The 24,967-nt window shown below is 38.3% G+C and overlaps 1 protein-coding gene across 2 annotated transcripts in view; it reads right to left on the bottom strand.

The window, feature by feature from the left end:
* The window catches only part of BMX (BMX non-receptor tyrosine kinase), a 55,747-nt gene that overhangs the window by 28,062 nt on the left and 2,718 nt on the right, over positions 1–24,967 (bottom strand). Inside the window, exons 2-9 of one of the 2 annotated variants that reach the window (XM_002831409.3) lie at positions 20,006–20,152; positions 19,064–19,168; positions 16,982–17,063; positions 12,271–12,390; positions 10,513–10,577; positions 5,921–6,162; positions 3,144–3,221; positions 2,413–2,466 (exon numbers count right to left, since the gene is read on the bottom strand). In XM_002831409.3, coding sequence (XP_002831455.1) covers positions 2,413–2,466; positions 3,144–3,221; positions 5,921–6,162; positions 10,513–10,577; positions 12,271–12,390; positions 16,982–17,063; positions 19,064–19,168; positions 20,006–20,152 — 893 coding nt within the window. The remainder of the gene's footprint in view (positions 1–2,412; positions 2,467–3,143; positions 3,222–5,920; positions 6,163–10,512; positions 10,578–12,270; positions 12,391–16,981; positions 17,064–19,063; positions 19,169–20,005; positions 20,153–24,967) is intronic. The other variant, XM_024240733.2, reaches the window with a different exon arrangement.

Raw genomic sequence — 24,967 nt, 5'->3', positions numbered from 1 at the left:
CTCCCAAGTAGTTGGGACTACAGGAATGGGCAACCACACCTGGCTAATTTTTGTATTTTTGTAGAGATGAGGTTTTGTCATGTTGCCCCGGCTGGTCTCAAACTTCTGAGCTCAAGCGATCTGACTAGCTCAGCCTCTCAAAGTGCTGGGATTATAGGCATGTGCCACTGTACCTGGCCAGGCCTAGTCTTAACACATGATTTTCTATCTAAATCTCAGTGCTTAGTGCTTCTGTCTTTAATGGAATTGACTAGAATTGCTCATGAAGTTATGGCCATAAAACAAAAACTCCCATGACACTGATAGAATAGGAAGCTGGGAGCATTAAGCACAATGTAAGGTGACTGAGTCCCAGATCCTATAGCCCTATAATCCCGAGATCCTTTTGGTATCTTTTTGATTTTGAAGAGGACAAGTCTTCCCTGAGAATTTCTTCAATGTCTGTCTCTCACATACCACTTGCATTCAGAAAAGATGGGAATAGAGACTGTCTAAATGGTCATATCTGGGCTTACCCAATCAGAGAAAGACTTCCAATTTATTTAAATGCTAAAGACTACAATCCACAATTAGAGGTTCACTCCCATTGGTTTAAGTCTTTGTGTTTCATTAAAATGCAATTATCTTTGGAAATGACCACGCGTTGGTCATTCTCAGTCTTTTATGTCTTAGTATGAATTATTCCATCAATGCTTTCCTGAGAATAGATGTTAGGGAATAAAGTAAAGCCGAAAGAGATCTAGAAGGTGATAAAGAGACCATGCCACAAAGATGTGGAGGGTACAGCACATCTTCCCCAATGCAACAGGTATGGCTAGGGCCAGGCTGGGTTAGAGATGAGAGGAGGAGTGTAAACAGTAGCATGTACTTTGTAAAAGCTCTTGTTTCACATGTAACCAATAAATCAATAATACAACACTTATACAAAAACAGAACTGGAAATGTGCATAATCCTAATGTCCAAGTGAATTCTGTGCCATTGGTATCAAGTGTCTGAGAAATGCAACACGCTCTATTATTCCCACCTCTTCTTAACACTAATCTTTACATCTAGGAGACAATTATTTGTCCCTATTTGTAGAATGATAGACCCTTAGATTTTGGAAAGAACCCTAATAGCCACTTAGGCCAACCTTCTCAGTATATTTGGGGTGACCACACGTTCTTATTTGCCCAGAAGTCCAGTTTATGCCTAATGTCCAGGTGTAATTTTTATTTTAATTTTTGTGAGTACATAGCAGGTGTATATATATATATATATATATATTTGTGTGTGTGTGTGTTTGTTTGTGTGTTTTTTTTTTTTTTTTTTTTTTGAGACGGAGTCTTGCTCCGTCGCCCAGGCTGGAGTGCAGTGGTGCCATCTCGGCTCACCATAGCAGGTATATATATTTATGGGGTACATGAGATGTTTTGATACAGACATGCAATGCATAATAATCACATCATGGAATATGGGGTATCCATCCCCTCAAGCATTTATCCTTTGAGTTACAACAATTAATTATACTCTTTAAGTTATTTTAAAATGTATAATTAAGTTATTATTAATGGGTATAATTTTTAATAGTGCACTTTTTCTCTTTCTAAAGTATCCCAATTTTGATGTTAAATGAAAAGGTTGGCTGGGCGTGGTGGCTCACGCCTGTAATCCCAGCACTTTGGGAGGCCGAGGCGGGTGGATCACCTGAGGTCAGGAGTTCAAGAACAGCCTGGCGAACATGGCGAAACCCTGTCTCTACTAAAAATACAAAAATTAGCTGGGCGTGGTGGCAGGTGCCTGTAATCTTAGCTACTCGGGAGGCTGAGGCAGGAGAATTGCTTGAACCTAGGAGGTGGAGGTTGCAATGAGCCGAGATCGTGCCATTGCACTCCAGTCTGGGCAACAAGAGCAAAACTCTGTCTCAAAAAAAAAAAAAAAAAAAAAAAATGACAAGGTCATCCTAAGAATAGAGATCTGTCGACATCAATATTGCCATGTTCAAGGTCTCATTTGTGCTACCCTGTAAAATTACTGCATCATTAATAACTTCTCCAAAAATATTACTCAATGTTAATAAGAGCTTTCAAACATCACCTTAATTAGAGGTCTCCAGGAAAGAAATAATGAGCAGAAACATTATATGCTACATCTAAAAAGATAAAGTGAAATGAGGGTGACTCTGGACATATGATAAATCCAATGAGTATTTGCATCCAATTTAGATAATCCAGTTTTGGGGAAAATATTTTCATTGGTAACAACCCAGCTGATTGTCACCTGTCATCTAGATAAATGACCCAGAACATTATGTGAGTTTACCCATGTAAATACAGCCTCCTGAGATGGTCTCAGCCATCTGTTTTAATGTCTTTGAGGAAGAGAGTAGAATGTCTAGTCTTAAAAGAACCCAGAAGACTTTCAATACTCACTCATAATCATCCAGGTTTTCCTCTTCTTCAGATGAGCTTGACTCAGGGAATTCCCTTAAGAAGAGTTGGGAAAAACGTGAGTGCAAAAAAGCACCAAGAAATAATCCAAGTGCCTAGCCATGCAATATCAAATCCCACCCTGATTTTATCCACCTAAATAACATTAGATTGTTAGGTTTCTCCTTCTGCACCTGGGAAAGTATCAACACAGCAACGGTAAAGAGAGAGTCACTCAAAAGTTGGGCTTATGCCAAGTTTTAATGAAAGAATGGTTCTTTGATACAGGAGATCCCCAGGAGGCCCCCAGAAGAACTTATATTTCTTTGACTTTTTCCAGAGAGTGGGCTCATGAAATAGATGAAGACTCCTTCAGAGATGGCTGTAGTATAAAGTTCAAAAAAAAATTGGGTTGTGTATATAGCTATTCTTATGGAAGAGTTATTCAACTCTAGGTTGCTTTTCTTCCTGCTAGAGATGCCTGGGTCAGGTATACTAATGTTTGTGCTACTACTGTTGTATGTCATGGATGCTGGCTAGGAAAAGTCAGTGCAAGAAAAACTAGAACCCAAAAGCCATCCATTCAGGGTTCAGAGAGGCAAACTACATAGACTTTTTTGGTTTATATTTACCTTAAGTACAAAGCCTAGCTGCAAAATTATTGCAAGTTTGGTTAGTTTTCCTGAAAATGGAAGCATATTCTGGATGTAGAGGAATATCTGAATTTGATTTACCATGAAATCTTTGAGGTGGTGTGATTTACATTTCTTTCTTTTTGGTTACTGCTTGCAACATCTTCACTGCTGCTGCTACTGCAAAAAAGAGACATTTTATAAGTTTATAAACATATGTCTACTTATAAATTTTAAATGGCAAAAGTAATTTTGTTCAGATATGTTTTAGCTTTATTTGACATTTTGACCCACACATTTCACTTGTTTGGGAAATTTAAGCTAATGAGTTACTGTCACATTTTGGTTCTTTCAGGCATTCCAATAAAAGCAGTAGTTTGGCAACATTTCTAAACAAAAGAAAATTGTTAATAATGGCTCATAATGACCCCAAATAATGGAAAATCTAGATGAATAAATCATCTTGACTGGATTTGCCCTGATTTTCTTATATATATATGCAAGCATTCTGTCACTTATATATTTTAAAATAACTTATTTTCCTCTTAGCTATTGTGACTACAATTAAAATTCTTGAAAATGCTGATCTTTTTACTCCTTCTGGACACAGATGGATAACGAGGATTTTCATCATCCTCTGCCATAGATCATTTTATCTCTTTTATTTGGGGTATTAAGCAGAGCATGAAGAAGTGCCTACCTCTCAAAGTTTAAAGGCTGTTTTATCTGGAATGTAGAACCTATTTCCTGTTTGCCTTCATAGTCCAGACTTTTTTCAAAACCACAGTTCATAGAAACAAGCTTCCTTAGCAAGGAAATGCTCTCCTGGCTCTATTTCAGGGAATGCCTAGATAAAGCCCTTAAACTCTAAAATGCCTCTCTCTCCACCTTCCCAAAGAGCCTTGCCCACTAGAATAGTTTTTATTTAGCCTTGTTGTTTCTAAAAACACTTAGAGAATGTCCATCAATAGTGCATCACTTACGTTTACCTAGTATCTATACAACTGGTACATACAGACATTAAAAATAATCAGGTAATTTGCACAACAATGTAAATGTACTTAACACTACCGAACTGTATGCTCAAAAATAATTAAGATGGTAAACTTTATGTTATGTATATTTCACCAAAATTAAATGAAAATGAAATTTTAAAAGTCAGGTGTATCCTCATGTATTCAAATAGGAAAAATGCTGAAGATGTCAAGTGAAAAGAACAAATGGCAAAGACTGTATTGTGAGAACTTACTTGCTTTTGTATACACATGGCCACATGTGCATAGAAAACATTTTAGGGGAATGTAAATGGAATATTCTGTAATATTTGAATGATTTAATGGGAGCATAGATTATCTTACTAAACAGAAAATAGATTAAAAAGAAGCTCAGGGAAGATTGTAAGAATGACAGAAAGTTGATAAAAAGTATTATCCCATATATGAGCTGAGAATCATGGCTGCACTTTAAAAAGTCAAGCTCCATGAAGACCTTTTAGCAATTATTATAATTCACTTGCAGATGCAATACTGCTCATGCTAAGAGGTGATCAATCAATCCTTTGTTAAAATAACTAGCTTCCTGAAGTTCTAGGGAAAATCCACAGTTGGGACTAAACCTAAGGAGGTGCAAATCTAAGGGAGTGTCAAAAACTCAATAATGGCAGCAACCCCATGTGAATCAACAGTTCTTCCTGGTTATTTGAAAACAGGGCAGTCAGTTTCACTTCACACCTCTCTCAATGAATCACTGGAGTTTCTGTCAGGAAGGAGACCTGGAACACAATTAACATGACTTTCACTCTCCTTGCATTTGGGTTTACTGATCCTCTCCTTCCACAGGAATGGCTGGCTATGGCACACAAATGTAACCCCATCCCTCGGGCAGCAGGTATAAATTAATACACTAGGATTCTAGCTCCGCTTTGGAATGAAAGGGACATGGCTTATTATACTGAAAAAAAAAATCAAGAAGAATACACTTACATTATTTCAAATTACGTATGGCCCTGTATTATTGAAACTTTGAGTAATTGGCTTTAGGCAAAAATGATGATGATGGAAAGAAAAAAGGAATAAAAGGACATGGGAAAAATAACTAAGAAAAGAGATACATGATGAGTCAGAGAGATGCTCTGTATCCATTGTGGGGAAAGGCAGACATGACTTCCCTGCAGGGATGCTGATAACTGAGTGAGAAGATGGCAGAGAGTAGACAACATGATAGGAAGGAGGTCTGAGACAGGAAATAAGGAAGGGGAGTCACTTGACCCTTTGCATATGATCATCTTGCAATTCAATTCAACATTTATTGGGCATCAAGTGTAGGGCAAATTCAGTGCCATACCAAGAGATATATACATACACAATTTACATGTTGCCTTCAAGGAATTTTCAATTCTGGCTTTAGATAGAATCTTTAGGCTAAAAACTGTGAGAAGACTAATTAGGTCAGGAGAGGTGAGGTTGTACATTCCAAGAAGGCAAGCCATGGCCTTGCTTGAAATGCTATTTGCCATTTGGCTAGTGATACCGAAGCACATTACAAAAGTAAGCCCATCCTAAGCTCTTTCATATAAAGGATAGATTTTAAAGATTCTGTATTCTGGAATGTGGAGATATTTGGGGGAAAGGGAGGAGAAAGGGAAGGGAATACAATGATCATGCATTATTGAGAGCATTAGTTTGGATAATCTAAATGGAAAATCTATGCTTCTCAGCCCCAGTGGGGCCACTGCTTCCCCAGGCTTCTGGCGCAAGCACTGAACATTTTCTGAGAGGACAGCCTAAGACCTGGATCAACAGCTTTGAGGCTGAGGTCCAGGGCAGCAGGGTAGTGTTTACTCTACATGCTGGGCAGCCCGTCTGAAAGCTGGGGATTACCTTTTCAGTTTTCTTACTTGCCACCAGTCAGGGAAGTCTTCCCTTGGAATATACTGCATGTTGAAGTTTGGCTGGGAGCCATAGATTTTCTTTGAGTTGCTGTCATATTGGGCTAGAGTGGTACTTGAAGATGGTGGCTGGGAGCCATAGTTTTTCTTTGATTCGTTGTCATATTGGGCTAGAGCAGTACTTGAAGATGGTGCATCCATTTTGAGAACAGGAACTGCCCGAGGTATCTTCAGCTTTGGAGGGGAAGAGATTTTAATACATCACAGTGAGGCACAGATTCAGGTACCAGGAACTGACAATTAAGTATATCAGTTCTTGAAAGAGAGAGAAAGGAAGGAGGGAAGGGAGGGAGGAAGGGAGGGAGGAAGCGAGAAAGGAAAGAGGCAAGGAAAGAAGAAAGGTATGAGCAAGGATATGGAGCAACTGGAACTCATACTTTTGCTGGTTGGAGTATGAAGTGGTACAACAACATTGGAAATTTGTTTGCAGAATCTAGTAAATCTGGATGTGCATCTGGCCATACCCTATGACTCATAAATTTTACGTATATATACCCAACAGGGAAACCAAAAGACCTGTAAAAGAATGTTCATAGCAGAATTATTTTAATTAGATAAAAACTAGAAACTGCCTACATGCCCATCAAGAGGATAAAATAATAAACATGTTGTGGTTGTTGAAGGCTGAATAATGGTCTCCCAAATATGTTCATGTCCTAATTCCCAGAACCTGTGAACACCTTACATGGTAAAAGAGACTTTGCAGATTGTAATTAAGTTAAGGATTTTGAGATGGGGTGACTATTCTGGATTTTGTGGGGGTGGGCCTGTTGTAATGAAAATGGCCCTTATAAAAGGGAGATAAGGTGGTCAGAGATTAGAGAGCTGTGAGGATGGAAGCAGAGGTTAGAGAGCAGAGGAGCTGCGACCTTCTGGTTCTGCAGACAGGGGAAGGAGCCAGGAACCAATAAATGTAAGTACCCCTTAGGAACTGGAAAATGCAAGGAAACAGAATCTTCCCTAAAGCTTCCAGAGGAAACACAGCTGTGCAGACCCATTTTAGACATATGATCTTCCAAACTATAAGAGAATAAATGTATGTTGCTTTAAGCCACTAAATTTGTGTGATAATTTTTTAGAACAGTAATAAGAAACCAAAACAGTTGTATATTCACACAACTGAATTCTATACGATGATGACAGTAAATACAATCACATACTAAAAAAATAAGCGAATCTCATAAATTGAAGAAAAGAAGACACACAATAAATGACTATACACTTTATAATTCCATTCATATAAAAGTCAAAATCAGGCAAACAATCTATGATGTTATAAATCAGGTTAGCAACTACATTTGGAGGGTAGTAGTGACTGAAAGGGAACATCAGGGTGTCCCTGGGGTTCTGTGATGTTGTGTTTCTTTATCTGAGGGTGGATTATAGAGAAGTGTTCAGTTTGTGAAAATTCATCAAGCTGAACACTTAGGATTTGTGTGCTTTTCTATGTTAATGTTATATTTCAGTTAAAAATTCACAATATGTGTGTGTGTGTCTGTGTGTGCGTGTGTGACAGAAAGAGATGCATTTAATATTTTTTTCATGCTATATTTTACTTTTTCAGAAATTTCATTTACTTGGAGTTAAGGCTTTGACATTCTGGAAATTTTAATTATGCAGGACAGTGTTATTTATGAGCTGTGAAGTGGGCTATGTCCAAAGAAAAATGCACTGGGAAGTTCCTTAAATGGAAATCATTTAAGGATTGAACAGAACAGCTAGAGAGCTGATTTTTATTTCCTCCATTCAGAAAATAAGCCCTCTACTGAATACTCTGGTAAAAAACAAAACAAAGAAAGACGTACTTTACATGATACCCTCTGATCCCTGGTTCATTTGGGAAGCTTATAATCAAAACAGGCTTATGAACCCTTAGCCACTGATTTGCCTAACTGATAATTTTCAATATATTGGCCAAAAAGTTCCCTGCTGGAGGCTGGATGCAATGGTTTCTGGCTCTTAAATTATCTTCTGCTCTTAGAGTTGTCAAAAACAAACTTTAATGGTAATTCATCCTTTTTAAAGTGCAGAATTCAGTGACTTTTGTAAATTTATCAACTTTTATAACCACCACCACAGCCCAGTCTTTCCATCACTCCAATAAGATCCTTCATACCTCTTTGCAGTCAATTCTCATCCCTACTCCGGTCCCAGGCAACCACTGATCACCCTTTGTTTCTATAGATTTGCCTAATCTGGGTGTTTCTCCTAGGTGTTTTAGAAGGCAATACTTTTCAAGCTTCAGGACTGAAACATATTTTCAAACCCAAACAGCAATGTTGCTAATAACAAAGTAAAAACTCCTAACCATTATAATTGTTTCCTAGGGCTACCATGACAAATTGCTACAAGTTTGGTGGATTAGAACCACAAAAATGTATTATTTCACAGTTCTAGAGGCTAGAAGTCAAAATCAATGTTTCAGCATTGCCATACTTATTCTGAAGCCTCTAGGATAAAATCTTTCCTTGCCTCTTCCACCTTCTGGTGGTTCCAAGTTGCTATGGTTTGGATATTCGACCCCTCCAAATTTTATGTTGACCTGTGATCTCCAGTGTTGGAGGTAGAGCTTAATGGGAGGTATTTGGGTCACAGGGGCGAATCCCTCATTAATGGCCTAGTGCCATTCTCATGGTAGTGAATGAGTTCTCACTCTATGATTTCCCATGAGAGCTGGTTGTTGAAAAGAGCCTGCTATCTCCCCTCCCTCTCTCTTGTTTCTTCTCTCTCACCATACAATTTCTGCACACACTAGCTCCCCTTCCCTTCTGCAATGAGTGGAAGCAGCCTAAGGCCCTCATCAGATGCAGATGCCAGTGCTATGCTATTTATACAGCCTGCAGAACGGTGAGCCAAATAAACCTCTTTTCTTTATCAATTACCCAGCCTCAGGTATTCCTTAGTAGAACACAAACGGACTAAGAAACAGGTGTTCCTTGGCCTGTGGTAACATAACTCCAATCTCTTCCTAGGTCTTCACATGGCCTTCTCCTCTGCGTATCTCTCTGTGTCCTCTCATCTTACTAGTCATTGGATTTATGGCCCACTCTCATCTTTCGTGTGATTTCATCTTGATCTTTAACTAATTACATCTGCAAAGATCCTAGTTCCAATAAGGTCACATTCTGAGGTTCTACATGGACGTGAAATTTGGGGGACATTATTCAGTCTACTACAATAATGGATTATTTTTGTCTTTCATGTTGATTCATGAAAATTATGTGGCTTTTACTTAGAAAGAGAGAAGTGTGTGCCAATGTGTGTAGCTGAAAATAAGTACCCAAGACACCATAGATCCAATAGATGGGTGGAGATGTCCCCTTGCTTTCAGGTGAACTTCCAGAGAACCACTGGGAAGCCATTTTTTGTGTATCCTGGCATTTGAGGAGGCTCACACCTGCCTGGGAACCCCAAAAACAGAAGGCTGTGGCTATGAACCCAAGAGAGTAGAGCAAAAAGACAGCAGTAGCCTGTACTTCGAGAGAGAGCTACATACAGCTTAATTAACCAGAGCAATCAAGGTTTAGTTTGTTTTCTTATAGGCCAACTCCACCCTTGGGAAAAAGTTGGCTGACAGCCATCTTGAAAGATTGAGGGCTGAAAGTCCAAGAGCTGAGGATCAAGATCTCTCCCCTGTCATAAAACTACATATGGATCTGCCCTTCAGTAGGAAATTCCTAAAAGTCTCCCATGAGATAAAGAATCAGTGCTGGAAAACTCACTCAGATACCACCACCACCACCAAATCATGGTAGAAACAGCTATGTGTGTCTTTTTTTAATTAGACCTCATCTTCCTTGGAACTAACTCTGAAAGGGCCATGAATCTCAGCCCCCCCAAAATCTCTCCCCAAAAGCATGCTGCCAGGTGATGCAGGCCCAAGCTAGGTGACGGATGTTTAACTTGGAATGATGTTTGCAGTCATGTGATAATAACATTGGATGGAACAATTCAGAGGCTGTTCTCATGATTACAAGTAATGGGGACATTTTTATCATTTGAGAGTGACTGCAAAACTATGGAATCTGGCAAAGACTTTATTTGGAAGCAGAGAAGAAAGCCCACTGAATAGTTTTAAAGGGATAATGGAGAGAAAGAATTATGTTGTTTTCTGCTTTTGTCCTATAGAGTTTCATTTCAACACCAGGATACTTCCACGAAGCAGTCTTGGCCATGTTGATGGTAAGGAAAGAATGACAGCTAATAACAGTTGCCTGTTATGTGTGATGCCATCTTAAGGACATCTCCCACATGCACCCATTTTTTTTTTTTTGGTGACTATTTATGGGCTTACTGGCTAGGAAAAGACACAACAATGAAATGCAAAAATATGAGATGTTACAATGGTTCTATATTTGAATCCACTATTCAATACCACCCATAGCTATTATCTAGAGCTCATGGTTTTTCTCTCTTTGCTGAGAAGTCTAAATGAATTCCACATTTTCTAGTCTTGAATCTGGCAACTCTTGGTTTACTTAATATATCCTGACCATGAAAAACATTTTTAAAATGTTGACTTACCACTCTGTCCGGGAAGGTGGGAACTCTGTGTTTCTCTTCATTGACTGCAGTATGCAGATTAGCATCTGAACATTAAAACAAAGTAATATCAGAAGGAACTTTAAACAAAACAAAGAGAAGCACTCAATGTTATGAATTAAAAGAATGAACCAGCTTGTGTGAGCAATACTCCAGATTAAATGAATCCAGACACAACATCTGGAGTGATTCTGTAGCTTTCCTATACAAGGCCCAACTCCTATGTAGGCCATGTATCCTGGAAAGAGGATGGATCAAGGCATCTTGGACAAAAAGAAATAAAGACACCCAACTTTTTCTCTTTTAGTTGTTATGCCCATGGACTTCCCAGTAGCTCAGCAGAAGAAGCCAAGGGAATAAATTATACTTGGACAGATAGACAGTATTACAGCTGCTCAGGAGCTGCAACACCTCTACACTCTGTAGTTTTCCTCAGAGGCACAGCACCTGTGGCACCCAGAACACATGGTGAGTGTCATCCAGACAGAGCCTAGGAAGGCAATCCCAAGGCAGTGCTCTCTCTGGCCTTTTTCCTGCTCCTTCCAGAAAGTTAGGGCATGGTCAAGGCTGGAATCTGACCTGCTAGGTAATGATAATAGACCATAGACAAAACCACTGGGGAAAATGATTAATACCGTATGGAGACATTACTCCTCAGTCCCTTACAGTGGAGGGAAGACCCATGTGCAGCCAATCTGTATAGTTCATTAAATAACTATAATTCATGAGTATATAGAGCAATGTGATCTAGTTGAGATTAATAAATATTCATTGTATAGTCTAATTAAGATGGAAAATACAATGAATATTTATTAATTGATTTTTTGGGGGTAAAATGACCAGTATTAACATTAACATGATTGTTGGGTATCAATACTGTTATGAAGTGAATTTAAAAAATATTTTATGTGCCTGTATCTTTTCCAGTTCATGAAGTTCGATTCTGTAGCTGATCTTATTCAATTCTTTAAAGCCATTGTAATCCGGGCATATTTTGTCCAGGCTGGTAAAACTGTTACCAAAATAAGTTATCCTATTTTGTATTTATCGACAACTTTATGTTAAATAATTATAAACTTTAAATATATATAAGTCCCTCTTGTTTCCCTGGGAATACAACTCTGGATAGAATCTGATTTCACGTAAAGCAACCCCTTCTCTCATGTCATTAAGAAATTAACACACATATAGAGAATGGCAAACTGCTTTAAATATATATTTTAAAATTTGGCCATCATTTTAGTATATATGGTGATGAAAAGTGTTACTTAAATTATATCTTTCTTTTTTTTTTTTACATAATGTTGTTTTTTCAGTTTGTGATTTTTGTTATTTATAAGAAGAGCGAGCTGGTTTTCTTATCGAACTGGAAACCTAGCTGTTTGAACTATGATGACATATCTAACATATTCTACCTTTTTGGAGTTTATCTTGAACCAAGAAAAATTATGGGAGGAAATAACAGCTCATTGCTTGATTAATGATTCAAATTTAAAAAATTTTTCTCATGAAATGAAAGAATGGCAGATGTTAATATTGTTATTATCTTAATGGCTATGACTCAGTTGACCCTAGAATGAGATTTCATTTGTCACATAGCATCTGCAAGGCTGAATTTTCATGATGCCAACCAATCTGGCACATCTTGTTTTCTGGCAAGCTCTTCTGGCCTCTGGCAGGTTTAGCCTAATGGAGCACTATCCACCCAACGTCCAGTCCAACAGAGGAATCACACATTACATGCTTCCCAGAGGGTACATCCTGGGGCTGCTTTACAACTCTGCTGGCAACACAGGAACTTCCCGTCCACGAAGAACCCACTGTGGTATTTGACCAGCAGGTGGGGGTTACCCCTTATCTCTGAGGAGCAGACAGGAAGAAAACAAGACGTTAGCAAACGTTGATCCAAGAGGAGAAACATTCAGTAAGTGCTGTTATCACAGAACAGTAAAAACCCCATTTGGCCAGCAACCAAGGTAAGAGCAAATGGTTCCGGAAGGATATAGGTCTTTCACTCAACAGTTAATAAGCCAAAAATAAAAAAGAAAAGTCTAACCACGAGTATGTTGAGAACAACACAATTACATACCATTTTTGAAGAAAAAATAACTAGTAAAATGCATATACAGATCAGCTTGATGTTAGGATTTTAGAGATATATCTGTAAAGAAAGTGAGTGGGTTACAACACATGGTGTTTTCTTGTGGCAGAAGGGGAAGGGTGGGGCTAAATTTTAGCAAAAGGTTCTAAAAAAAAAGGCCTGGATAAACATACACTTCTATCTACTTTTTATTGTGAAAATTTTCAAATGTACAGAAAAGTTGCAAGAATAAGATTAACACAATGAGCATCCATATGCCTTTTACCTAGATTCACCAATTATTAACTGATTGCCACATTTGCTGTATCTCTTTCTCTCTGTACATATGTATTATTCTTTAAATTTTAAAATCATTATTATATTGTGCTTAATAATTTATGAGGAAGTAGTAGATGGTATGACCTAAATAATGTCATCCATAAATGCTTCAGCACATAACTTATATTAACAAGGATGTTCCCTTGTATAACTGTGATACGATTATCAAACTCAGGAAATTTAACACTGATACAATATTATTATTATTAATTTTTTAATTCTTTAATTTTTGTTTTACTTTAAGTTCTGGGATACATGTGCAGAACGTGCACGTTTGTTACATAGGGATACATGTGCCATGGTGGTTTGCTGCACCCATCAACCTATCATCTAGGTTTTAAGCCCCCCATGCGTTAGGTATCTGTCCTAATGCTCTCCCACTCCTTGCCCCTCATCCCCCAACAGGCCCTGGTGTGTGATGTTCTCCTCCCTGTGTCCATGTGTTCTCATTGTTCAACTGTCACTTATGAGTGAGAACATGCGGTGATTGGTTTTCTGTTCCTATGTTAGTTTGCTGAGAATGATGGCTTCCAGCTTCATCCATGTCCCTGCAAAGGACATGAACTCATTCTTTTTTATGGCTGCATTTCTTATTTAAAATATATTTCATCTTTAAAATTTTTCTAATTATTCCAATAATGGCCTTTATAATCACTCACTTTTTTTTTGATCAAGGATCCAATTCAAAATCAAACATGGCACTTAGTTTCCCTTAATTTAGAACTGTTTCTCATCCCTTCCTTGACTTCTGTGACTTTGACATATTTATACTAAGGAATGAATGGTTTATGGGGCTACTTTCCTAGGAATATATGCATATTTTAAAAAGCCATGGGAATAGGGCAATGTATAATTCAAATAAATGAAATTGTAATCTATAACAAATTAGCCTCTTTTGAAATACAACAGAGAAACCTACAAGATCTTAGTATATTTTAAGAAGAGTATCTAGGTGAGAAGGGCTGGTTCTATGTGTGCATTTAACTCTTTCTCTCTTGACTTTATGTTCATCTTGAGGTTTCCTTATGTTGATCCCAGGAGAGTTATGCTTATCCTTACAGTCCTCACTCAAGGAAGCGTATGGAGATAATAATTACTCTGCTGGGTCATTGGGAGGCTGTTAGATAATGTATGTAAAGCACCCAGCAGTGTTTGGCCCAGAGTAAGTAGGTGTTCAATAAACAGTGGGCTTTAGTGATATCATTCCCTTAATTTAACTTAGCTCAGTTTAGCTGAAAATTCTGGCATTAAAAAACTTTACTAATGAGAATTAAAGGGAAATTATGACAGAAATCACAAAAGGCAAAAAGAGTTAAAATTATAAAACATAAGTTTCTGATTTTGGTTCCAAACGGCCATTGCAATCTCTTGGGCACATTACTTGCCTTCCTGCTCTCTAAGCTTCTGGCCTCCACGTGTTGGGATTCCTATTATTTCCTTACTACATGGATTTGGTTTCCTGGGTAACTAATTCTTTTTCCAACCAAATCCAAAAGTTTACATTGCAACAGTCTCACCACCTAATAACGACAATAAGAGGAACTCATATATTCATATATCTATAGGACTTTACATTTACGTATTTTCCTTTACATATGTCCTCTAATTTAATCGATTCAAGAACCTGAGGGGTAGCTATTGTTATTACACCTCTCACAGAGTTAGGTAAACTGAAGTGCAGAGAGGTAGTACAATTGCTCAAGTTCACAAGCTTAATAAATAGCAGACCTGAGACTCAGCCTCAGGCTTTTTCTACTACATTACGAGGTACAGGTGCCAACTCCTCTGCAAAACCCCCTTCTGTTTTAATTTTTGGAAGGAAGAGCACATTTTTTCCACATCTGGTTAGCTGAATTCAGAAGCATGATAGTTGACACACACTCCTATGTTACCACTGAATCAGCCCAAACCTTCCAAGTGTAGGTTAACATCTGGAAAATTCTGTCTTAAATGTCTACCTCAGTTTATAATGCTTGAGCCAAATAGTAGACACAGAAGGCAGGAGGAGTCATTATAGCACAATGAAACTTTGTAGGGGAGAATATTTGAGCAGGAGAACCTCTTTGTTTTCCTGCAGCAGGTTGGTTGGCCTACTTGACAGCAAATCCCACGCACCTTCTTTCTCACTGTCTTCCAGCACAGAGACTGGAAAAAAAAAAGATACTGTCTTCTTGCCTCCTTTGTACACATCAATGGCCATCAGATATAGTTCTGGATGATGTGACATAAGCACAGGTTTGCAGGGAGGCTTCTGGGAAGGCTTGGAATCTCTCCTGCAGCCTCTAAGGATAACAGAGCAGAAAGCTAGGAGGAGCCTGCATCCCTACTGACTTCACTGAGTTGCTGCACTAGCCCTTGACTGACTGCCTATCTTTGCATTTGTTACTGTGGGAGAAGAACAAAAGTGAATTTGTTTCAGCAACTGTTTGATGTCTTTACCTGCAGCCCAAAATATCATTGACTGATACAAACCACTTATTGTGCATGGAGACAAACCACTTATTGTGCATATGGCAGCTGTAGTGATGGGGACTCTCTGCAGTTTTATGAGGGGCTAGGAGATGTGTTTTTTGCTTCTTTCTCTGCTCTTCCTTTACATTTCGTATATCTTCACATGAGCTTCTCAGACACATGAGATCTAGCAGGGCATGACCAAGAGCTGTACATAGGACATAGCACCTACCGCTCAGGAAATTCCACCAAAGGAGACTAAATGGGAAGCAGAATCTTAGAGCTCCTCCTAGAAGCCCTACAGTAACCACAGTGACTCATGTTTGTGCATAAGATATTTTAATATATTTATGAGTGTCTCATCTGTGGCTCGTGACTGCTCTAGGAGAAAAGAAATGTGATCTCCTATTTGACAGGTCAGGATTAACTTAAACCCAGAGATGGTAGATGATTTTATTAGGTGACACAGCAAAGCAGGACTTTGCTGCAGGTGTGTCTAACTCTAGAGGGGTTGCCTTTCTCATTTCAATGAGCTGGTGGTGGGTAGAGGGGAGCTTCTGTCCCCCAGTGGACCACTTGCTACCCGCAGAATGGGTTGCTAAACCTCTTTATGCAAAGGAAAAATTAAGCCCTATGTGTGAGAAGGGTGTATTTGCATCAAAGTGGAGTAACTGTGTGTAATTTAAGGTGTACCAAGAAAGAACCATAACCTAAAACTTAATAAAATAAAATAAAATAAAATAAAATCTTCCTCCATCTAGGAGCATAATACCTGAAATTTCACAAATGGAGCCATTCATTTGAGTTAAATATTGTCTTCACACCATTACCCATCTTGAAAATATCACAGAGGGAAATACTATAGTGCCAAATCATTAACAATGATTCTCTCCCTTCTACCAAAAGTTGTTACCAGGGCGGCCTAAACATCACTGAATAAAAGCTTCATTAAATCTTCAGTTTTGCCTAGCATTTACAATGTATTGGTTAAAAAATCAGGTTTAGGTAATTGAGTTCTGAGTCCCTCGTTACTGTATCTATGACATTGGCCATGTTTTAAAAACTTTACTTGTCTGAAAAATGGAGAATAACATTACCCCTTTCAATAGAGTTGTCAAGAGGGTTACCTTAAAAAATGTTTTACAAGCATTTGATAAAGTAGCTGGCAAATGGTAAATGCTCAGTATAAGTATTAGATGTAACTTTCTATAAACATCAAAAGTGTGGTAGCTACAGGACTTGACATAGCCCCATGATGACCTAGACTTTCCCCTGGTAAAGGAAAGCATACTGAGTGGAGAGCAGGTGGCCTGGCTTCCCCTAAGCTGCTGGGAAGGCACAATACTGGCTCTGTGCGGGCCAGGGAATCCGATCCACAGTCTTCCTGTATCTAACAATGAGAAAGCAAAAATGAGGATGAGTCTGACACATTCCCTGAGGTTGGTAGGAAAATCAGTAGATTGTCTCTTGGCATTGAGTCTTTTTACTGCCATGTCTCTCCTCCACCAAGCCTCAAAAAACGACTCTCTTTGATGACTTTTTTTTGACCTTTCTCTTTCAACATTTCTTTTTTTGAATTACCTTTTTGTAATGCTTTCAACCACTGACTTCGGCTCTCTTCATTTGATGCATAGACATAGAGAAGCCCATCTTTATAGACAATCTGGAAAGGAAAATATTTGGTGTGTTTATATATAATTGCACCATACTTCACTTTGGTGCACCTGCAAATTTTTTGTCATCCAAAAGAAACCTTGAGTTTGCTTATATAATATACATTAGCTCTGGAATTAGATGAAAAAAATTTGCTTAAAAAATCCTCCAGTTATCAATTTGTTTTATCCCAGACACTTCTATACTTTGGAAAATTACAGCGATGATGTACCTAATAGTATTGGTGAACACTGAGTTCTCATCAGGGACACCCTGGACTATGGACATTAATATGTTAGACATTACACGTGTCTTAGTATTGTTCTGGTCCATTTGCCTACGCAGTGCATGATTTCCTTACAGCCCATTGGAAAATGTTTAACTGCTCTATCTTTAAAAATACCTTCAGGGATGGAATGTTCTTTACTCTGCTATGTCATCTCTGCCAATATCCATATATTCTGATCATTATACAGTTTATACTTACATTGAGTAAAAATATGTCTCCCTGTTACTTCCAACTGTTTCATCATGTGGCACCCCAGGAATCCCCAAAATATATACTTTTCTGTTTCTTAAGACAAACGTTTAAACGTTTGAAGATTACAATATCTTCTCCAGATCCTTCTCTAGTTTATTCAACTCTTGTTGGTAAATATACACAGCGTTTGTTAAATACTTACTAGTTTCTGGGCTCTTTCCTAGCTACTTCAGTATTTTAATCTTATTTCAACTCTGTGAGAAATAGAAGTTGAGTATGTGTTTACGGTTGCACAAGTATAAGTGGTGGAACTAGGAACTCTGTGGGGGCTCCAAGCCTGTGATCTTTTGAGCACTATGCCTCTATGAGGTGAGTTTGCAGCATCTTCCATGAGCATGCCCTCCCCTGGTTTCCCCCAATTGGGTAATTTTTTAAATGAAAACAATGTTTATGTAGAGATGAGGTCTCGCTATGTTGCCCAGGCTAGTCTTGAACTCCCAGCCTTAAGTGATCCTCCCTCCTTGGCCTACCAAAGTGCTGGGATAACAGTCATGAACCACTGTGCCTGGCCTGGTAATATTTTTTCCAAATGGGAAGTTTGGGTTGTTAATCAACTGGATTATTGTATTTCATTTTTGGCCACAGGTTCCTAATACTAGCACTGGGTAGTCAGGCCATCTGAAAGACAATCCATCTACCTTTAGATCAGAAATGTAAGTTTTTATGCTATAAGAAAAGCAGGGCATGACTTAGATTAGGCCACTTCCAAAAGGTACTGCCAGCATACACTCCATACCATACCATTGTTTAAAATACTTCAGGGTAAAATGAAAACTTAGCATGGTCACCTCTCCAGGCTCAGCTCTTTCACTGTCACATGGGCTTCTCTATTCATAGGGACTACTTAGTGCTCTCTAAATGTGTCATACTATTTCACTCATCAGTGCCTTGACACCTGCTGCTTCCTTTGTCCCACTGTCCTTCTCATATTTGCTGGGTTAAATTTTACTTGTCCTTCCCAACTTGAGTGTCACCTCCAGTAGAATATCTCTCTAGCCTCTTGGAGTGAGGAATGAAGCTTCCACATCCTGGGACTCCATGGATGCATTCTGCTGACCTCCACCTTAACACTCACCCTCACTGCTTTGTAATGGTCTGTGTATTAGTCTATTTTGCCACTTCCCTGTAAATGCCTTGGGGTAGGGGCAGTGTTTTGTTCCCCATAATATGCCTACTACTGTGTACCACATCGGAGATACTCGACAATGTTTGTTAAAAGAGATGATCAGACCTGAGGCAGGTCAGGTCACTGCGACTTACGCTCCTGTCTTGCTTCCGTTCCCTTCCCTCCAGGGAAGGCAGATTGGTGGACAGAATTTTAGCAAAATGCCCAACTCCCATGTGGGCATATTCCAAGCCTTGTTTAGATTATTTTGAAATATCATTATTTTTCCTAGATATACTGAGTTCATGATAGAAAAATTAATGGAAGAACCATCCACCCAATGCAATGTTGTTCTTCCCTTTACCTGAAATGGGTACTGTCTCTCCACAGGCGTCTGCTCCTCGAGATTTACTTTCTCCACACATCTGATTTTCTTAATTTCAATTGAGCCTTTTCTGCTGCCCCTTTTCTGAATTAAAAAACAAAATGTAAGATACTTCCTGCAATACATCATGGTGTACAAGGAAAGGCATAAAGCTCAAGTTATGCTTGAGAGGGAGATTGGGGTAGGGGGTGGGCAATGGAGAGTCACTTCCTATTACTCCGTAATAGTCAAAATCCAATGACAACATAATCTATTCCTTGAGTCTGGACACAAATGCATATATTCCAGTGGTTAATAATCTTGTTTGATTATCTTGAAATGTGTTTCAAATCACCTACCATGTGGTTAATATACTCAGGAAAATCAAGATTTAACTTCTGCAAACCATCTTCATTTTGGCTCAATCTTATGACAGTATTTCAGTATTTTCACTATAGTAGGATTCTCAACTGTACAGGAATAGTCTTATTTCTAGCACTGTTTTAAGGCACTATTGCCATTTAAGGCTGGGTAATTATTTGTTGTGAGGACTGTCCTGTGCACTGCAGGATGGTTAGCTGCATTCTTGGCCTCTACTCACTAGATGCCTTTAACACTTACTGTTCCTATCCCCCAGTTGGAATAACGCAAAATATCTCCAGTCTTTTCCCAATGTCACCTGGGGAGCAAAAATGCCCTCAGTTGAGAACCACTGTTCTAAAGTTATAATTTGCCTTAGTAAAGTTAACTAATGTTTTAAAATCCTTTATCTTGAATTCATTATACTTTCATTAAGAAAAGGTCATGTGATAACTGGATAGAAGAGGATCTTCACTGTGTAAGTTAAGAAACCTGATATTCTTTCATTATGATCAAGTACTTTGTGGAGACTGAGGAAAAATAACAAATAGTATAAAAATAATGGAACACATGATGTCTCACCATTTTGTCATATTCATAGTAGGAAAGGTTTGTTTTGGTCAAAACAAAAAGCCGTTCTTTGTAATTATTTGGTGACATTTTCTTCTTTTGCTGTGACCTTTTGAGAAGAAGTTCTTCTAGAATAGATTTTGTATCCATATTATCATCCTAAACAAAATAAATAATTAAAATGAGTATTTGCAGCATCTAGGTAAGTTCTCTTTAACCTTCAAATCTTTTCCTCAATGATTTCCTATTAAGGGATAATATAAATGCTAATTTTAATAAATGAGACTTATTTAGGATTATAGAATAAATTACACAATAGCTACAGTTTTTATGCTGCCTTTGCTTTGGGTTTTATAAATATGTTGATTTTTAAAAAGCACTTTATACATTTGACTCCTCCCACTGTGGATAATAAATTCATCATCTTTGCCCCATTCTCCAGACCACCTTATCAAAATGCTCCTTACTTTTTAAACATTCTATATGTATTGGTTGAATTAAATTGGATATAATAAAACTTCAGAAAATTTAACTCCAGACGGCTCACAATTTATGAAGTAATGGCCTGTAATTTGACCAAATTACCCAAACCACTATGAGACACTGACATTATTGTAAATAACATCTGCAGCCCCTGATCATGACCAGATCTTTAACATAAATTACACAGGTATAATTTTCAATATCTATGAGAATTTAAAATCAAAGTGAATGCCTAAGATAAGATAAAATGAGGAAAATGTATGAGGGTGCACTAACAGATGCTATCAAAAGAGATTTAAAAGAACTGAAAAAATGAGTACATTTACAAAGTAAAAACACCCTTCCTTTTTATCCCAAAATCATGTAAAACATTAAAACTTAAGGTATTTCTGAAAAATAAATGCATTAATTTTCTAATTCTACTAAGACAGTTACTGCAACCCTCAGTCTAATATCAGGTCTGATCATGAAAAGTAGCAATGTTGAGCAGTAGGCCAGAGAGACAAACTTTCTTATGTTCTTCTTTGTTTTGTGAAATTGCATCATTATTTGAATTCACATGCCCAATAGTTAAAATCTTTCTTTATTGATAATCCGAAGGCTTTACTCACCTTAGACTCGCTAGAGCCGAAGTATACGTGTGGGTCCTTAATTTTGACTCTCAAGCTCTAAGCAAAAAGTTACTGCTTTGAGGCACCATCACTCATATTCCCTCTGGCTATGCCAGGGTCATGCATTAAAAAGAAGATATTTGCATCCCACTCATCAGTCTTGATCAGGAAGCACCCACACAGGCATTGCTCTGTCTGCATGGAGGCGGGTGCCAAGTGAACCCATCCAATCACTAGAGGGCACTTCTCACTGGCCTGGGAGTACGATGGACCCACTATGGCAGAAGAGTGAAATGAAAGGGAGACTAAGAAATACAGCCTGGCATTGAATTAACCATGGTTGGCTCCAACCAGCTTTCCTCCTAACGTAGACCACACAACTCTGAAAGTGGAATTAAGAAAACCAGCTTTTATTATTTACTACATAGAACAAAAGATTATTTATTAATTCCTAAAATGTCCTCCAAGGGCATTATTTGATTTTTAGACAAAAGTAGTGGAAATCTTATCCATTCAATATAATAAAGTCTTAGTTACTTTTTGCCTGGGATATTGTTTTAGCTATTTAAAAAGGATAATTATTTCACAAAAGTATAATGGGTTTCTTCTGAGTACAATGGGTGCTATTTGCCATGGTCACTTGTTTCTTTGCCCAGTGATCAAAGACAGGCAGAGATCAGGGTATAGTAGAGCCTATGGAGGTAGGTAGCATGCCTTCCTTTTATCTGTGCTTCCATTGTGAACTCTACATATCCACCTGCCCAGATAAGCTTATTTTCTACATCCAAAGTCTGTGGCCAGAAGAGAATTTGCTCGGAGTCTTATGGAAACAATGAGGGTCTACTTTTTTTGAGTGAAAGCCTCCTTTGGGGAGGCAATATCACACAGGGCATAGTTGTAGGGTACTTTTGCCTTTTATATTTCTGTATTTTACTAATGAAGCAGAAGGAGAAAACTGTGAAAACTCTTGTCAATTTTTTATATCCACAGCTGAAACATCATTCCTCAAAGCAGAGTGCTAATTAAATAGATCCGATTAGTTGAATAGAAAATTTACTTTTTAATTTTTTTAGATGCTGAATCAATTTGTGACATTAACAACACTATTTTAAAAATGTAAAAATCCCAATGTCCAAGGTTCTATTCAGTCTTTCCCAGTACTATGTGCTGGTATACATATTTTTCTGTCTATAGAACTTTCACACCTAGGCAGGGCACAGTGTCTCATGCCTGTAATCCCAGCATATTGCACATTAGGAGGCTGAGGAGGGAGGATCGCTTGAGGTCAGGAGTTTGAGACCAGCCTGGGAAACATAGTGAGATCCTGTCTCTAGAAAATTTTTTTGACAAATTAGCAGACATGGTGGCATGCACCTGTAGTCCCAGCTACTAGGGAGGCTGAGGCAAGAGGATCACGCCACTGCACTCCAGCCTGGGCGATAGAGGGAGACCCTGTCTTTTAAAAAAATAATAATCATACTAAAGAAAGAAAAAGAAAAGAAAAAACTTTTATGTGCATCACACTAAAGGTGAGAATTTTTGGAATTTTATATAAAAAATTAATAAGATGAGTCACAGAGACCACTGACAAATTCACAAAGTTGCCTCTGTATATCGAAAGGAAGAACATTGAGTAAAAAGGAAGGTATTGAGCCCTCAAGCACCTTCTCCAGTAAACCTCCAAGGGTTTACAAGCGTTGTTGCATCTGATGAAATATAACTTGTGAAATTTCAACATAATTGTTCATTTCAAAATCCTGCCCTTTATACATTTTTTGCTTTCATTTTAAGATTCATATGCAATATATGTTTATTCTATAAAGCCAAGAGATACAGACAGGGAAAAGAAAAACACAGCACATCTCTAGATGTTTTTCTTTTCAAATATTTATGTACATATGCTTATTTTCTCAAAGATGGGTTCACATACTGTGCACTTGAGTCTGTAATATGTTGTTCTCGTGTAACAAATACCTGAAGCCACACGTTTTTGAGGTACCCATCCAAAAGGAACAGTCCTTCAAAGCTCCACTCCCTAAGCTGGGCTACTGAGGCTTCCTAACAGTCTTGAAGGACCCCACCTTGATGACTCAAGCTTTTTTCATTTCCAGATCAGTTTCTTCTAAGATAAACCATGTGGTTTCTGCTCAGGCTTGGACTTGCCTTTCTCCTTCTATTTACTTCTGTCCCTTCCTTATACTTCTCCTTTCTCCTCTACATGGCCTAAATTCTAATTTGAAAACATTTCTATGGTCTCTCTTGATATAGAAGGATAGTTGGATAGTTGCTGATGATTAATTTTTAGAAATGCAATATCTTCCCCCCTCGTATTTTGACAATAAATAAACAGGGCTTACTGTTAAGTCAAATGCCTGTCCAACAACTAGCAAACCCTGCTCTTCTTACACTTATTTAGGGAAAATTCAGTTGGAAAGGTGAAACAAAAAACCTTTTATAGTAAAATGAGATCCTAAACCCAGTCAGTATTAACAAGAAATCTATTTCCATAAAGGAGCTAGTGGGATCTGGGTGGACTCTCATATTACCACCCACATAGAATAGACCTATCAATTTGCTTACCAAATAGCCCAGGCTGCCTATTTCCATAAACATATGAAACTAGAAAGTGATTAAGGCACAGAGGAGACACAAAAACCTGGCAGAAATCAATATAGTATTTCCTATAAGGAAGCCAGCAGCCATTCGTTAACCTCTTACATACATAAAACGTGTGTGTTGAATTAACATGACTTGTAATCACTATAGTTTTTTAGGATTTATAAGGAAATGATGTCATGAGAGTAAGAAGTTCAAGTCGGCAGTTCTATTTGGCATGCTTGATTTTGAGCCTACAGTGTGTCCAACATTGAGTGACTGGTTCCAGAAATAAAGATCAGCTGTCCGTGGCCCTGAGTGATGATGAACAAGTTTGAGAGATGGGCTCCATAACTAATTAATATGAAAGATTGCTGTGGGGTGGCAGACTCGGAAGGCATTGAGGAGGTTACAGAACTGTCATTTGTAAACTGTGTCACCCTGGCCAAACCCCTTCCCTGCACTAACCTTCAGTTTTCTGATCTGTAAAATGAGATAGGTAACAACTCTCTTACTTTACGGGACTTAAATGAGAAACCTTATGTGAAAGTATTTGGCACATTGTGGGTACCAACTATGTTTTAAAAAAGAAAAGATGGGGAAAAAAATGTAGGTGCTAGAGTAGAGTCTATTCGCTTTGCTATGAAAGGTCCAAGGAAGGAAAAGTTGTTTTTTTCTTAAGGTAACCAAGTAAGATATTTTAGAAGGGAGCACATTGAAATTAGACTTTGAAGGATGAGAGTGATTTTATGATAATGATCCTAGCCAATGCTTAAGGAGGGCTCACTATGTGCCAGGCTGTTTAGAGTTTCCTGGTCACAACTGCTCTATGGGGTAGGTCATGACACCTCCACCTTATGGAGTAGGCCAGAACACCCCCACCCTATGGGATATTTTGTGATACTCCCAGCCCATGGGATAGGTTGTGACACATTCACCCTATAGAGTAAGTTGTAATATCATTCCCTGCTTATAGCTTATGGAGCTGCAATAGATAAATAAATTGCCCAGGTCACACTGCTAGTGGGTGGAGCTAGATTTGAATCCCAGCAGTCTAACTCCACAGCCCATATTCGTGACCATGCTACTAATGGTAGAGAAGGACATGCCTGCTGTGTGACCCTCCTAAACCAGAAACTGCTCTAACCTAAATACAGGAAGGCAGTCACAGGATGTCAAATCTTATAGGAAACCTGGAAGTCATTTTACAGATGTAACACTGAGCCCCAGCAGCCTAAGTGACTTAGCCAGTACTGTTAACCAGTGACCTAAGAGGCATGGCCCT

Source organism: Pongo abelii, chromosome X (assembly GCF_028885655.2).
Source record: "Pongo abelii isolate AG06213 chromosome X, NHGRI_mPonAbe1-v2.0_pri, whole genome shotgun sequence".
NCBI lineage: Eukaryota > Metazoa > Chordata > Mammalia > Primates > Hominidae > Pongo > Pongo abelii.
This window is presented reverse-complemented; position numbering and strand designations above follow the sequence as displayed.